Source organism: Rhinolophus sinicus, linkage group LG01 (genome assembly GCF_036562045.2).
Source record: "Rhinolophus sinicus isolate RSC01 linkage group LG01, ASM3656204v1, whole genome shotgun sequence".
In the NCBI taxonomy this organism is placed as follows: Eukaryota; Metazoa; Chordata; class Mammalia; order Chiroptera; family Rhinolophidae; genus Rhinolophus; species Rhinolophus sinicus.
In genome coordinates, this window is record NC_133751.1 from 44,238,118 (window position 1) to 44,255,607 (window position 17,490).

At 39.0% G+C, this 17,490-nt stretch overlaps 1 protein-coding gene across 1 annotated transcript; it reads right to left on the reverse strand.

Annotated features, from left to right (window-relative positions):
• Nucleotides 1-2,457: 2,457 nt before the first annotated feature.
• On the reverse strand, nucleotides 2,458-16,576 carry KCNMB3 (potassium calcium-activated channel subfamily M regulatory beta subunit 3). The gene is made up of 4 exons (XM_019752185.2): nucleotides 15,603-16,576; nucleotides 8,608-8,799; nucleotides 4,872-5,070; nucleotides 2,458-3,716 (listed from the first exon to the last, which is right to left on the reverse strand). Exons 1-4 carry the CDS (start codon nucleotides 15,704-15,706, stop codon nucleotides 3,387-3,389), a joined length of 825 nt encoding a protein of 274 aa, XP_019607744.2. The 5' UTR covers nucleotides 15,707-16,576; the 3' UTR covers nucleotides 2,458-3,386.
• Between the last annotated feature and the right edge of the window lie 914 nt (nucleotides 16,577-17,490).

Genomic DNA, 17,490 nt, shown 5'->3' on the forward strand with positions numbered 1-17,490 from the left:
AAGAGTTTAGAATTTATTAGGAGTTTCCCAAGTTGGGACGTTAGTTTTTAAATAAGCTTATTTCATTCAAGTATTCCACTTGAGTAAGTTTTGCACTTCCTTTTTATCAGTGCAGCGCCATTCCTTTTGCTTAGATATGTTAATATTTTAGATATGTTAATATTACAACCATGGTAGTTAGCATAAAGTGACAGTTATGAGCCATAGGAATTTATCTGACTTAATTTTTACACAACTACACATCAGAGTTTTAGCAGAGAGGAGAAAAGCAAAATCAGTCTAATTGTACATTTAGTGTAGTTGGGTAACTGATTTTTCACTACCAACAGTGGACTCCATTCCTCATGTTGGTAAGTATGGAAAGGGGTGTTTTTTTAATGCATTTTTGTTAGCTATTTAAGTCTGAGTCTATCTGAAACCATATTTAATCTGTCACTACAATAATTTTGTGGTTATGCTAAGAGCCGTTTACATTTTTATGTGATTCTTATTTTTGTTAATTCTTCTAGGTTAGCAAGGAGGCAGAAAACCAACTCTAATATTGTCTAAAAATAGCTTTAGTAAGACTGAACTTCTTATTTCTAGCATGAATTTCCAAATGTGGTCATTATCTATTGATTTCATAAGAAAAAGCCCCTTACCAGATTCAATTTATGTTCCTAAAGCTTGGCCTTCATCTGATTTCTAGAAAAGTTGTTGGCTGTGGAACCTAAATTTCAAATGCAATCAGTGGTTTCAGTGTGATTCAGTCCATGGACATAATTGGGTTGAATAAAATCTAAAACAATATATCCTTCTGGAACATAACACTTTCATATCTTGGGGAATATGGCACTACCAACAGAAGACTACTAAAACACATCAAGTGTTGACTTTTGGAAGCTTCAAAAGAGCTCCCACCACGCTTTTTAGCCCCCCAAATAGCAAATCTATTTCTCTATATTTTGTCATTCAGTAAATTGAAGTCCTGTGGTATACTGCATTAGTTAGGAGAAAAAGGGTTTTTAAATGTTCTTTTAATGATGGCCCCAAAAGTATCTGACACAGCAAGATGCATGTGTTATTGTACTGAGAATATAGAATAATCCAGTGTCACTGAATTTAAGACCTCTTCCCAGTCTTGCTGTTCCTAGCAAGAAGTTTGGCCTGTGACTGCACTTACTGTCTGTGCTCATCAGAAACTGTCAATGTTTGCTTTTCTTTAACTGCAGTCTGTAACATCACGCTGTTTATTAAAAAAAAAAAAAAAAAATTAAAAAAAATTGTGTCCAAACAATCTTTAGTGTACTATATATTTTAAAGGAAAAACTGTGGTAATTATATTTTGCCGTTTCTTTTGAATACTTAAAAGCAAACCAGTGTTGCTAATAATTAAAATTTAGCTGAATTTGAGTTCTGATCAATAATGACTAAGAATAATTGAATGAAAACTTGAAAACTATTATGCTTTAAAAGCCAATTTTTCTGCCCTAGTAAAGTGATGAATATTAGAGAAATACCTGTTTAAATATTAACTTCCTTTAAGCATAAAGAATGATATGCTTGTAGTTCAAGCAGAAATGTATGTATACACATACATGTATGAATGTGTTTGTATGTGTAGGCAGACTTTTTTTCAAGTCAGTTAAATACCAGAACCCAAAAGAGAAGTTGGTCAGAAGCAAACTGGTTTTGCTTTCAGTTGTTGTAAACCTTGCAAAGGGGGACATTGATACTTCTTAGTACTTCTAAGCAATTAACAGCAAATAATTGCTTAAATTTTGTTTATTTGCCAAGTGGTTTGAGTGATTTTGAATTAATATTGTTCTAAATTGTCTTTGTTCTCTAAGCATAATGTCTCTCTTTCCTGAAATGAACCAAGTAGCCACTATACAAATGAGAAACTGTAGTAATTGAAACACTTTAGGTTTCACACACTCTAGGTTTCAAATTAGTGGTTTTCAAATTAGTGGGATTTGTTAGGAGAAAAGTCCCCAAAATTGCATATTGTTAGATGGGTTTCAAACTTAAGAAACTGTGGAACAGAGATGTGCTCTTAATTTAAGAAAACTACAGAAACTCAATTTGCAGAATGATTTAAAAATTGTATGCATACAAATATTTTATCACAGAGAAGTCTTCGGTATACAAAAGAATTTACCACAACCTTTTAAACAGCACATTCTGGGACCTTAAATACATGATCTTATTCAGTTAGCCAAGAGAAGGTGAGGGAGAATCCTCTCCTGCAACTTCCTACTCTTGCCTTTATACAAGTTGTCCGATGAAAAGTACTAAGGCTGACTGAATTTATTTCATTTTTTAATAAGAATTGTATACATTTAAAGTGTACGATGTAATTTGATACATATACACATAGTGAGATGGTTACTACAGTCAAGCTAATTGTGTCATCTCACAGTTTGTGTGTGTGTGTGTGTGTGTGTGTGTGTGTGTGTGAGATAAAAGCACCTGCAATCTCCTCTCATAGTCGATGTCCAGTATTCAGTACAGTGTTAACTATAGTCACCATGCTACATACTTAATCTATACTTATCTTATATCTGAAAGTTTGCACCCTTTAACCGACGTCTTCCCATCCCCCCGACCTCTCTAGCCCTGATAACCACCATTCTACTCTGTTTCTATATATTCAGATGTTTTAGATTCACATATGTATGAAATGCACTTTTTCCTTTCTGTGTCTGGCTTATTTTACATAGTATATTGCCCTCCAGGTTCATCTGTGTTGTTGCAAATAATAGGATCTTATGTTTTAAAGCTGAAGAATATTCCTGTGTGTGTGTGTGTGTGTGTGTGTGTGTGTGTTACCACAATTTCTTTATTCATCTGTCAATAGACACAAGTTGTTTCCACATCTTGGCCACGGTGCTGCAGTGAACATGGGAGTGCAGGTATCCTTTAGAGGTACTGATTTCCTTTCCTTTGGGTATATACCCAGAAGGAGGGATAAGGCTCACTAAACATTGAAACTTAGCAAAAGACTTTTTTTTTTTTTTTAATCTAACATTTTAAAGCGCCTCTACTAGGTGCCAGAAACTAAGCTAGGCATTTCACATATTCCCTAAAATAATCCCATGAAAAAAGAGATTATCCCCATTTTATAGGTGAAAAGAGAGAGGCTCAAACATGCAGCTGAATTGCCAAAGGGACCCTATCTGGAAAGTTGTCATTAAGACCTACAGACTCAAACCCTCATCTGAGAACCGTGCTCTCCCCACTATTCCACAACAGAAAGAGGAGAAAACGCCAAAATTGTTCATTATTAGTCAAGTGAATATTGCTCTATTTAATCAGTTTATTTAGTAATTTGTGGCTTCACATTAATTTCTAAAAAGCATGTCTTTGCTCCTTCCTTTGCTTCTCCCCACCCTTCACAGTTTGAATTAATGCTGTTCCATACAAGGTACTTGGCTGCCTACCTCACCTCTGAGTGCAGTGCTGTGTCTTGCACACAGTAAGGACAGGTACTGTGTCAATCTCACCATGCCAACAATCAGGGCACCGCCTAGCAGAGTTAAGGAAGGCCAAAATAAACAGTGGAAGATGACCGTTTGGTCATACTTTTTTATAAGAATGACATCTTCAGACTGGCTGTCTGGACTGTAGAAGCATGAAAAGGGGGTTCCGTTTTTGTGATCGAAGAATTCCTTTATGTCCAGAGCTCTGTTGAGCAAATCATTTCTATCTCGGTGGCACTTAGGTGTGTAAAAGCACTAGGAATATGGAAGAGGAAGAAAGATGAGGATGCCCTCTCTGACATCAAGCACTTAACTAAAACAGTTTTAAATCTGAAATAGCTTCAAACTGAAGCTTTTTGTGGGGAGTTTCGGTCTCAGGAGGTGATGAGACCTATTACATCGTACGCAGGGAAGGGTTGGCAGGAGGGCCACAATGAAATGGCCATTTCCAGGCCCTAAGCGAGGATGTGGGAAGGTATCCTTAGAATAAAGACACTGCAGAAAAGGCGCTGACCAACTTCCTAAGGACCACACTTCTCCCCACATGCAGTCTATTCCTGAACCGTAACTCAATGCATTTGTCCATTCAACAAATACGTGTTGAGCTCTATGTGCGTACAACACCTATTAATCCCTCTGTCATCTTTGTCTTGACTTCCTGTAGTAAGATCTTTCCCTAAAGGATTGGCACATGGGGGCTTTTGCCCGAGGCCCACAGAAAGGGCCCCCCCTGGGCTCTGGTTCCTGGGAGGCAGACCCAATGGAGAATAAGGGAGTTCTATCAGCTGGTGATGTTCTCCCAAAAAGCTCCAGGCTTATTACGAACCCACCAAGCGCTGTGCCAAGAGCCTACAAAAATGTTTGAAACCTGAAAAATCACATCCAAAATAGAAAACAGAAATCATCAGATTGAAATTAGTGCTTAAGTAAAGACAACGTGTAACATGTCAACTAATCTAATACAATTCAACTTTGGCAGGTGTAAGTGTACATTTTGTCATAGAACCAGTTGAGTAACTTATTAAAATCAAAACTAAGAATCCTTTTACATTTCTCTGGTGAGAAAAAATATTGCTCGATTTCAGGTGGATTTTTACCATTTTTGATATGGGGAGTGGGTCCTCCAAAAGTAAGACTGCCCACAAGTGACTCTTTTCTTTGGCTCAGCCTATAAATTCCAGATACCAATTTATGAAATTGGAATAATATGTCCCCTTTCCGTATGCCCCATTTTTTCCTCCAACAATGCTTTTAGCTTCATTTATTCTGCTTTGACCACTAGGAAAACATTAACTGAAAAGAAACAGATTTATCCCTAGAGATGGCCCGGGGTTCTGCACCCTGCTAGGCCAGGCGATGGGAAAGGGTTGCTATAATTAGAACTTTTTAATTACGTGAACTTTACATTACCTTGGAATTTATCTGGACAGCCTCTTCATTATAATGTAGGAGAGCTTTCTGACCTGAATGGGTGAGGTTCACAGTCACCTGAAGACACGGGTATTTGCTCTGACCTTGGCAGCCCACGTCACAGGTGAAAGCACAGCCCATCCAGTCATCCGTGATGCGTGTGTGCATCGTGGTGCAGTTCGATTCTTCTCTCTGAGTGCTTCAATTTGAAAAAAAAATAAATGATCTTTACCCTCTAGAAAACTTAGTTCTAGATTTCTAACGTGGTAACCGGAGGCGTTTATCCATTCTGAGGTAATATAGAGCCATTACAGAAGGAACACAATGATGAGAGAGCATGGCGGACGCGGAGACGGAATATACAGCAGCAAGTTGCCAAGTCCCGTATCAGTTACGTCCCTCCTGGCATATTTCTCACTACACCAACCCTTAGATCCATGGTTTTCAAACTTCAGAGTCACATGAGTGAATGTGTTAGAGTGAAGAATTTGTAAAAATATGGATTCTACGCTTCACACCCAGAGATCTGGGTTCACTTGATTGGAGGCCCAGGAATCTGTCTATTTAACAGAATTGGTGATGCAGGTATTTGGAGAACCGTACTTCGAGTCGTATCACCATAAATACTGTAACCACCAAGATTCACACACACTCAGAAACCTTGTCACCTCTCGTGCGTCATCATTTCAAGATGCGTCCACTGGCTTGCCCTGATGACCATGTGCCTTTGGAAGAAGACCAACAACAGGGCTCAGTCGACACAGCCCCCAGCAGTTCTGGTCACAAGGAACAATTCCATGTACCCACTCTGCTTCCACAGAGGCAAATGCAAATCACACGCCGTCCCATTAGAGAACCCACCACGTCTTTGCCATCGGTGGTTCCTTGCGGTCAGGACCTGCGCCCTAGTCATCCTTATGTTCCTCACAGCTTAATAGTAAGCACTCAATAAACGTTAATTGTGTTTGTTGATGAGAAAAAAAAAAGTTTAAAGCTCAATGCCTGTCTCATAGTAAAGGCTCAGTGAGTGCAGTGAATTCAATTTGACTTGGAAAGCCGTCCGTGAGAATTTTCCTAGGGACACCATACAAAGGATGTCGCAGGTGCAATGACAAGTGGTAGACAACATTTCTTCCCATGAAGACTGTGGTGTTGAAGAGAAAGGACATGTATGTGTGAAATCATTAGAGCCCAAGTCCAAGATGAAGGAAATGAGGGTGAGAGGAATGGCTCTGATGGAATATACAGGACCAGCTGCTCGAGCACCCTCACACCCACATCTAGGTTATGTGGTGTTTCCCTGTGTGTTTCCTGGTGACTTAAACACAAGAAGTTAGAGTATCGAATCCTGAAGTCAGAATATTTGAAAAGCATTGTTTAGCTAGCTTCATACTGTACTCCTGTTACGATCTGTGACCGTAAGTCATCATTGCACTTTATTAATATAACAAAGCTGAGACACACAGTGTAGTTTAACACAATCTTAAGGCCCAGGACATAAAAACATCACTGGATGGGGGCTAGAAGGAAAATGTGTTGGACAAGTGAAAAATACAAAAATGGGAAATAAGGTTCTTTCACAGGTTTAGCACTGGCCTACTTTTTCACAAAATTAATTTCCATACTTATTTAGAGTTCTCTGCTTATCTGTGTTAGAACTTAAATTCTCTAAATCCTAGCCAAGTGCCGAATGGAGTATGATTTGAACCTTCCTTGAAGATGTCAGGAAGCTCCAATATAGAGAGCGGGACATTCTTTCCTATGCACAAGGGCTGGGCCAGGCCCTTACAGGTGGAACCAGAGATGTATTTAGCCCTGAAAAAAACTGAGCACATTCTTTCAATAGCATTGTATGTCTATCTGTCTACAAATAGACAGAAACCATCCTTTGACTGAGAGATAAGTATTTCACAGAGTGGAAATAGATATGAGCTACCCAAGCCTCTTAATTATCATTTTTATGGAGCAGAACTACTCTCTGGTGCCACAAGATCACAAGGCAAAAGAGAGATGAGACTTCACCACTCTTAAGCATTCACTACGTCACTTTAAAAAAACCAATTTCCAGAAATGTTTTGAAAACTAAAATTTAAATATGAGCAAGAGTTTGGTGCCATCTTCAAACCATCTAGCAAATACATCACATTTTTAAAAGACAATCTGACCTGCACACAAACATACACATACACACACATATTTATTCAATTTACATAAATATATGTAATGCAGAGGTGATAGAAAGAAAATGTAGCAACAGGAAAAGGAAAGTAGAAAGCTAGAATGAATTCAAGAGTGAGGTACAAACACCTAACTTGTAGATCATAGATCCCTGTTAGTTGTGAGAACTGGGCCACAAATTAAGCTCTAAGCTTCCTAGCAGCCAAAGCAATAAAGAAAACACAACCAGGTATGAGATTCCTGGTGTCCATTGAATAAAAGTAAGCTGGTTGATCAGGAGCAAGAAGAGATTCTCCTGGTGCTGATATCAGAGAGAAAATTCTCCTTGGATCCTTCTAAGAGTGGCACTATGTGCTATACTGGATGGTCACCTCTACATTGTTGCCCTAACCATGTTAACCCTGGAATGGCAGGAGATTAGGCTGACAAATAACAAAGTAGGCCACCCACTTCTTTTTCTATGACCTCTTTTCTTCGCTGAACTCCTAGGCATTCCTTTTCCCATTCCCTCTGGGCCTTGTGTTGTTCATCGGCTAGCCAAAGAGAAAGTGTTCCTTGCTTTCCCAGTACTGCCCTTCCCCAAAATACTTCATGTTGTGTGAGCCATCCTCTAAAATTAAACAACTCCTCCCCTGCCTAATCAAAATGTCCATCCCCCACATTGCAGCAACCTTCATTTAAGTATTAGGAGGCAAGAAGTCTTATGTATTCTTTACTGGCTGTGTGACTTTGGGCAAGTTACTTGGCCTTTCTGATCCTCAGTTTCTCATTTATAAAATTAAAATAATGCTTCCATTATGGGTTTGCTGTGGTTTAGAAAGGATGAAACATTGTATATTTGTCATATATACTTAGTAAATGGTAACAATTTTTACATGCATCTAATAAGGAAACTAATTATAAGAAAACGAAAGAAACTAATATTTATTGAGCAACTACTACCATGTTTTCCCAAAAATAAGACCTAGCCGTACAATCAGCTCTAATGCGTCTTTTGGAGCAAAAATTAATATAAGACCGGGTCTTATTTTACTATAAGACCAGGTATAATATAATATAACATATAATATAATAATATAATACCAGGTCTTATATTAATGTTTGCTCCAAAAGATGCAGTAGAGCTGATTGTCTGGCTAGGTCTTCTTTTCGGGGAAACATGGTATATTCCAAGTAGACATCATCAAATTAAAAAAACTCAGACTCTAAAACTTTTATTGTACTCATGTATAAGGCATAAATTAACCCTACCAGGGGATATCTGTATGTCAAAGCAAGAATTTGTTACCTACATGAATATCTAATTTGTGAACTAGTTGTTGGAAGTATTTTTGAGATTGAAGCGGGGAGCATCAAAGAAATACCTTCCATTTTCTTACCACCTCTTCCTCCACACCCAGCTGCCTCCCAGCACTGAGACAGGAACAAGTGAATCTCTTTCCTGTCCTAGACACCGGTCAGGAGGGCTGCAGAAACCAAACCAGCCTCCCTCCTCTACCATTGTGCCTGCATCTGATCTGAATTGGAAATTCTGGGTCTATCTTTCTCTGTTTCTTACCTGAGCATAAAAGGCTTTAGGATGGTTATTCCAAACAAGAAGAACATTAGGACTGAGAAGCCCATCATTGCAAATCCTAGAAGCATGGCTCGGTCCTCTCCAGCACTGGAAGGCAGCTTCTTGTGCATATTCAGTGGGTCTCCATTATTGGGGTATATATTTCTCTTCCTCTCTGAGGTAGACAAGGCTGTACTTTGGGAGAAGTGGGGAAGAGATATTTCAAAAAGCTCATAAAGAAGTGGGAACATTTACCAACAACCCATGGGGTGGTGAGGGGATGATCTCATTTGCTGCCCACCTAAGGGTCGTGAGCAGGTTTGACACAACACAATGAGATCCCATGTGCAGAGCGTGGTGAAAAGTCCGTCTAAACACGCTAAAATTATGTGTTATACTTTTTTTCTTTAACGTAACAAACTAAGGAATGTTAGCTGGTAGAAGTCTTTACAGACCTGTTTAATTGATGGCTAGAAAAGAATTACTTATAAAAGTAGCATTCATTTGTTTGGTGTAAACAAATATTATGAATTTGCTTATCTTTCAGGGATATTGCATTTTATCCCTGAAAATATTTTTTATGTTCTTCGATAAACTTCATATGGAAAGAATGACTCAGAAAGTTCACATTTGGACTAAACAGCATCCTGAAATAGGATCTGATTTGTTCTTTCATATCCAGCTGTTGGAAAGGCAGCGTATCTACCATGGGGCTTTCTGGCCCCGGGCCCAATCCACTCAGAACAATGAGGGCTTCACGGCTGCCTTCTCCTCTCTCCCTTCACCCCACTTCTCTTCCTCTCTGTCCACTCACACGCTTCATGAGTGGCCCCACATTTCTTCCCTCCTTCTCCCTGCTCTGCTCCAGCAAAGGATGTAATAAATTCTCTCACAGTAGGGTTCCAGAGAACAGTAAAGTCCAATACAAAGGTTGCAGACTCGTGACCCATGAATAAGATCCAGCCCAGAAATGTGTTATGTTTGGCTTTCTCTATAGTTTTTTTTTTTTTAATGGATAGTTGTTAACACTTTAAAAATCATGCAATTTCTCATAAAAATGCTAATTTCTGACTTTTGAAAACACCACCAGATCCACATTCCTGCCTATGAACAGCTGGCCAGACCAAGCAGAGGTCCCCCTACGGAGAGCAGGAGTGTGTTCTCCAATTTGCCTCCATCTCAAATCAGTGTCACTGGTTTGCTGTTCCTGCTCAGAAGGCAATTGAGTCCCTCAGGTAGTTCTGTTTCAGAGACTTAGTGAAATCTGCAGCCAAACAATCGCAGTTATCATGGTACAGGCTCAGGCTCCATCCAGCCTTCGTAAAACGCTTACTAAATTTTGAAACTAAGTAAAACTCCTGTCAAGGGAATTGCTAGTTGTTTCCTTCCAAAGCATATTTTATACTTTCTCCCCCATCCTTTCCCTTCCTCTTCCTAACTCCCTTTCTCCTAGGCAACACCTTCAAACCAAAGAGAGTGAGAGGCATGTATTCAGGATGTTCCAAGAGCCTGCCCTGGGAAGCACTGACCTCAGACGGCAGCAATCCTGGTTACTACGACTTTGGGGATCAAGAACCTGGTCTGGGGATTTGTAGACTGCATTGATACTTTACTTATCCTCTCTCATCCCACCCTCAGAGAATGAGCAGGGGGGGAAAAAATTAATGAAATTTGAGCCAGTACATTTGACAATTTATCAACAAACATAACTGATTAAGAAAAGAGTTTTCGTCCAAAAGTGAAGTTCAGATATTTTGTGGGTTTCCAATACCCAACACCCTGCATTTTCTCTTTTGTTCTGAAACTTGATTTTAGTTGCTTGGACTGTAAGGTATCCTAGAGGCTTATTGTAAGCTATCTATGGATGCCATGCGTGAAGAGGCTTATTATGAGGTCTCTCTGGCATTTCTGATATGTTGATTTCATGTACTCAATTATAATTGAATGATATACAAAATGGGCATAACCTGATTCTGATCTAATTTAAGAATAAGCAGACCTGGTAGTATACTAGAGTGTATTATCTCTTACTAATATGTCTGTCCATTTTGTTCTAAAGCTTTATGAAAAGATGACAACCTCATAGATCCCTTGTAAAGAAGTTGTTTCATGTTTGAGGGGAAGGAGATATAAAATAATCACCAAAAATAAATACACAGATATATTTTTATTATTTTTATTAATGGGCTTCTGTTTCACCAGCATGGTGAACTAGATACCCACTCTAACTGCAATCAATTAAAAATTTTGGTCAAAGCTTTATAAAAATAGTTGGAAATACTCATAGGACAAAAACATTCTGGAAGTAGGAACACAGAGAAGAAAGTGAACAGAAGTAAACTTTTGCCTTGAGGGCATGTACAGAACTTGGTGACCTTGAGCTTCAGTTTCACAGTTTGGGGGAGGGCACAGGGACAGGAGACAATGCCCAAAACCTATCCAAGGTATAAGTATGAGATTTAAAACACCACTCATCTAGACCTGGGACCCCCAAAGGACCTCATACTCTGTGTAAAGATGAACTAGAAATAACCACCTCACACCCTGAAACTAGTAAAGGAGGAAAATTGTAATCTCCCCTTGAGATTTGGTAACTTTAAGGTGATCACAAGAGAGTTTTAGCCTGAATTCACGCTACCTGGGAAATTCAAAACCTTAACCTAAGAATTGTGTTTAATGTTGTCTCAAGTAGTTGTCCCTTTAGCAGCTGGCAGAAGCAAATACACACTTCTCTGGAAAAACTCACCTCCGACCTAAGCCTCAAAGGAATCCTATAAAAGTTCAAGGACTATGTGTTCTCACTCAAAAGTCATAAAACACACAACAAGGACCTTTGAGTGAGAAAAAATACACAACAGAAAAAAAACTTCAGATATTTGGACAGTGTATGAAAATATATCTATAATGTGTTTGAGGAAATAAAAGAAGGATTGGAAATATCAGAAACAACAAAAGACTCTAAAAACTCTAGAATTTCTAGAAATGAAAAATAATTGAAATAAAAACTCAATGGACAAATTAGGTACATCTGAAAAGATAATTAGTAAACACAGAGATGGATCTGAAAAATAGAGTATAATACATAGAGATTTCTTGAATGGCAAATATTAAAGCTAGGTTAAGAAACATGGAAGATAAATAGAAAAGGTAAAAAATAAGGTCTATTCAAGATTTCAGAAAAAGGAAAGAGAAATAAGTCAGAAGCAATATTTTAAAAAGATAATAAGATTCCAGAATTGATGAAGTCCACAGATTCCAAAGGCCCAGTATGATAAAATTTAAAAACCCATGTTTAGACATATCACAGAGATATTGCAGACACCAAGATAAGAGAAAATCTTAAAAGCAGACAGAGGGAAAGGCAGATTAACTTCAAAGGCATAACAGATAGGCTGAGAGCTTATTTCTCTATAACAAAAATGGAAGCCAGAAGACAGGAATATTGTCAATATGCTGAGAGAAAGTCACTACTAGCAAAAATCTCTCAAGAATAAGTACGAAATAAGGACATTTCAGTCACACACAAAACTGAGTTTGTCATCAATAGATCGTCACTAAAGGAAAAGGTCAGGTATTTACCTCAGGCAGAGGGAAAACAATCCAGATGGAAGAGTAAAGATTTAACCAGAAATGAAGAGCAATTACAGGGGTGAATGGGTAAGTAACGATATTATCCTTATAAAATAATGATAATTAAATTTAAATATTGAAATTTAAATTATTTTTAAATTTTTTAAATAATTAAAATTATTATCATCGTCATTATGGGGATAAAAGATAAATACATCACAAAAGCATATCACTTAAAGGGGGTGAGAGGGTTAGTGTGTTCCAAATGTCTGATATTTTTCAAGGGGAAGATAAAGACATTGATTTCTCCTTAATAAGTTCAAGTTTCCATACTAAAATTTATGGAGTATCCACTAAAAGAGTACAAATAGGTGATATAGTTTCCAAGCTAGTAGAGGGAGAAAGAATGCGGGGGGAGGGGGGGGGAAGAATCAATCCAAAAGAAAAACAGTAAAGAGGAGGAAAAAAAAAACCTCATGGAAAAGACAGAACAAATAGAAGGCACACGCGCGCGCACACACACACACACACACACACACAACATGATAGAATAAATCCAAGTACATCACTAATTACAATAAATCTAAATGGATTAAATGATCCAGTTAAAAGACAAAGATTAAAAAAAAGACAAATATTGTCAAACTGGATTTAAACATGTATAATTTTATAAAAGATACATCTAAAACACACAGCTATAGAAAGGTTGAAACTTGTCAGGCAAAGTCTAATGAAAAGCAAGCTGATATGAACCTTAAGGTTAAAAAGCTTTATTAAAAGTTAAGAAGGTAATAACACTGATTAAAGTTTCAATTCACCTGGAAGATTTAACGATACTAATTTATATGTACCCAATAACATTGCCTCATTGATAGGATTACAGGGAGAAATGGACAAAATTCACTGTCAGATTATTAGATATTTTTATGTACTCCATTAGTAATTGGTAGCTCAACCAAGACAAATCAGTAAGGAAATAGATTTGAGCAATTAACAAGCTATATCTCAATGATAACACAGGATATCATCCTCTACAGAATATACATTCTTCTCAATACATATATGAAGCATTCATGACACCTAACTACAAACTGAGCCATAAAAAAAGCCTCAAAAAATGTCAAAGAATTTGTGACCATAACGCACTTTTTATATTTTCATTTTATGAAACTTGGAAAATACAGAAAAGTCTAGAGAACAAAAATAACCCACAATTCTAGTACTTAGACATCATAACTGTTCACTTACTGAATTATTTCCCTCCTCTATATTGTTTTAAATAGAATGAGATCTCACTAGAAATAGTGTTTTCTTTTAATTTTGTGTTATTCACTTAACATAATAAGCCCTTTCCCATGTCAGCAGCAATTCTTTGTAACCCTTTTATTGGCTACGTAATACTGCATCAGTTTGATGTGCCATAATTTCCTTAACCATTTCCTTATTGTTGAATATTAGGTTGTTTTCAGTTTTCTGAGACCACAAGCAGCCCTGTAATTAACTTTGTGGTATTTACAAGTACTTTCATCCAAGGACCTCAAAGCACTTAGGAATGATCTAATTTTGCTCTCTAGCCAGAGATGAGTAATCAGCATTTGTATTCTTTTTTGCCAGCAATACAGCTTCATTTCTAACCAGTGTGTTACCCAGAGATGTTTTATTCATAAAGGCAGGATCCACCCTCTTCTGTTGTCTCCCCTGCAGACAGAACTGACTTTCCCAACAGCCCTGACTTCTACACTTGACTACAGGTGTCTTCTGGCTTAGCCTGAGGCAAACTCAATTTCAAAGAGCTTGAACCTGCTCATGGGGTGTGATCCCTGCAGAAGCCAGCAGCCTCTCCCTCCGACACTGTAACTTGTGCAAAAAGTGTTCCTTAGAAAGATGCTGTAGTTCGTCAAAGCTTGATAATTCATCGGATTCTCGTTTCACACATGTATGCAATTTTAAGCATTGGTATGTTAAATTAATATTTCACTGCAATTTATTTGTGTTGCAGAGGATATCTGAGTAATTATTTTCACACTTCTATTTTTTAATTACAAAATTATTTAACAACTTCTTTTGAAACAGCAAATGAGGTGAAGTAAAATCAACGTGTTTCATCGAGTTTGGTAAGAGGAAAGAGCAATAATCCAATTGTGCATTTCAGAAATGAAAATGGGATACTGTACTGCTTTGGGGGGTGCATGACTGCTCTCCTATCTAGCTAATTATGTTAAGACCAGGGCATTAAAACTTGTTCCATTGCATGTTGTCATTTGATCCTCTGCCATACAGTGATTCACTTTAATTGTCTTTTCACAAAAGCTTTAGTTCATTTCTAGGAGAGAGGTGTGTTTGCCTGTATCTCTTTCCTCTGTAGCATATCTGTTCCTTCCTCCTCCAACTCCCATATCCGTCCAGACCCCTGTATCTCACTCTCCTGCATTCTCTCTCCCAAATACCCATGAGAGTAGATGATGGAAGTGGGTAATGTGATGAGCAGTGTGATCTTCACTGTTTCCACTTTCTCAGCTCCCAACTCGACTTCAAATCACTAATAAATCATCCATGTTTCCAGATAGAGCAAGTGAACTTGGCTATGAAATGTACCCCTCCCTGGAGTAAGCTGGCAAGCTTTGACTATCCCATGCCTCCAACACCCTCAGACATGGCTCTTCCCTCCACTTTGGTGTCCACTTCTGACTGCCCCACTGCCCCTAACCAGGGGACAGGCAGAGGGAGAGCAGTGTCATGTAAGGCTCTCAGCCCCTCTGCTTTGCATTCCCCTGGGGAGAAAAGAGGCCCTCAAGATAGCTTAGTTATCTCACTTCCCCCCTTAAGGAGTAGGTTATTTCACTTCCCCTCTTAAGATGGCTAATAACTGGCTAAAATACTTTAATGGAAAGGTATAGAGAGTACACAGGGAGCATGCTAAGGTACGTGGAGGATATTACTGTCCCCATTTCGTGGACTAGGGGATGAGGCAGAGAGATTAACTGACCTTCCCACAGTCATCCAGCTAGTTAAGTGGTGGAGCTGGGATTTGAACCCAGGTCTGTGACTCCAAGGCCCAAGCAGGCTTCAACAATCGGACCAAATGCTGGTGGTAATTTCCTCATTCCTTCACTTAACCAAGAGATATTTATTGAGCACTAACTATGCGCTGGGCTATGTGCTAGTGATGGGAGCCAGGGGTGAGTTTAAAAGGTTCCTGTCCCTCCAAGAGCTTGCAACCTGGAGGAGGAAGCCAACAAGAAAGGATGCAGCCCCCCATGTCAGTGCTGCTGGAAGCCTGCAGGGTCCCCCAGGAGGCATGGCAAGGGGGTACTCTCAGCGGATGAAGACCAAACTCAACCCCCAAACTCGTGATGGCCGCACTTCCTCTAGCCACTTGTTCAGCGAGATGCCCACTGTAGAATGAGAGATTCCGGGGGGTGACTTACCTCCCCTGGCACCGCCGGCTGCCCTGGAGTGCAATTTGAACGGGGATGTTGAACGGCTGCATGAGAGCAGGGGGCTGGGCAAAATGGACTCCTTTCAGAGTCATAGCCTCTGAGGGTAGGAGAAGGGTGAAGCTTAAGCATCAGCGGAAGTGGGGTCCCACAGGGAGCCACCCGTTCCCCGCAGGGGCAGCCACCAGAAGCTAACACCTGGTGGTGTGCAGTGCCAGCCTTCCTGGACAGGTGGGAAGCCTAAGGCAGGCCCACCTGGTGGCTGTGCAGACTCCGAACAAGACCCAACAGGCACTCCTAGATGCTCAAAAAGACCCTGCGTGGTTTTCTGCAGCCAGACCTGCTCCCCGTGGTGTCCCAGCGCCTGCTGCCGCCTTATCACCTGTGTTCCGCTTCAGCAGCCAGATGCATCGCCATAGAGACCCAACCGCTTGTGGAAAGTTCTGAGGCCCAAGGGACCCCATATAATTGGTGAGGGACATTCTCAGTTCAAGGTTTATAAAAAAAGGAAATTTTTTCCCTGGCTGGCCACGTTTCCTTTATCACAAGTTGTCTGTTAGGGTGCAAGCTTAGAAAATGTACTTTTCTGGTTAATTGCCTGTTCCGATTAAGAGACTGTTTCTATACTACATGTGATTTCCCAAATTTTCAAGACCCAAACGACCATAAAATAACTCACCATTAAAACTATATCAAAGGTTAAAAACTATCAAATATCCTTTCATCTTTCTTTGATAACCTAAAAGGCATTTGGGGATCTTTTAAAATGCCCCCAAAATCATAAACGGCAATTACCATTATATTGTAGCTTACTGAAATATGGATGATAGAAGGCTAGCTATACGACTTTTGCTGTGTGTTTTTTAATGCAGGTAATATCATCTCAACATTTCCTAAAACACTGGTATAAGCAAGAATGTAAGCATAATCTATAAACGTTCATGTCTATATATAGATGTATTAACTGTTACTTGCAGCTATTTTAATACTGTTTAATGAAAATACATAATTTATATACTTCTGATTTGTATTATTTTTCTGTTAGTGTTATGGACTTTTTAAAGTATTTGTTATAGTCCTTTTTCAACTTTTTGTTTTTAATGAACTGATGCAATTTGAAATAAAAACTGATAGCAACCAGAAATTTTTGCTTTCTGCCTCCTACTTGTAACCTAGCCTTGTAAATATAACAATACAATAACCTTTCATTTTCAGATTTAGATGTGCTAATAAATTCTCCTCCAATGTAGCATGTAACTATAAAGACATGAATGATTTGCTGCTGTTTTTATGTATTTGATTTAACCTCAGAAGTGTGGTGATGTTGAGCCTGTGAAATCCCTGCTTGCTCCAAGAATTTGCACCTGCCTTTACTGGGGCTTCCCAGCCATTCTCCTCTTCTAAGTCTAGCTCCATTTAAGTGAAAATACTCATGCACAACCTTTAAAAATTCACCTTAAGATGATATGAAGAGAGAAAGTGAATTATTTTAAATTACTTTTAGTCTCAATTCAAAAGTTCTGGTAGGCCCAAATAGATTTATCTGGGGTCCTGGACAATTCTAAGCCTGGAAATGTCTTAGATGTAGTTGTCCCATTTGGCCACCTGAGATTGATCTCAGACCTAGCCTAGGCTTTTTTTTTAGTTTCATTTTAAATAGGGCCAAGAGAGCAAGTAAGAAGGAGTAACACAATCTGCTGTCCTTTGAGTTTCTTCCTGGTGCCCCTTCACTTGGTAACTGGCTGCCCTCTCTGTCCACCAATACCAGACCTCTCTCCTCTTGCCCCTACAGTAAGTCCTGTCCACACACACACTCCACTGGAGAAGAACCTAGAGTGGTTGGTATGAATTGCAATCTCAATGTACCCATTCAGGGACA

What these genes read in the sequence shown, in the direction of transcription:
- KCNMB3 (XM_019752185.2), bottom strand. Translation starts at nt 15,706, where the DNA reads ATGACTCTGAAAGGAGTCCATTTTGCCCAGCCCCCTGCTCTCATGCAG. An exon ending in AGCCGGCGGTGCCAGGGGAG is followed by an intron (nt 8,800 to 15,602) that starts GTAAGTCACCCC and finishes CTTCTCCCAAAG; the next exon opens with TACAGCCTTGTCTACCTCAG. An exon ending in CTAAAGCCTTTTATGCTCAG is followed by an intron (nt 5,071 to 8,607) that starts GTAAGAAACAGA and finishes TTCAAATTGAAG; the next exon opens with CACTCAGAGAGAAGAATCGA.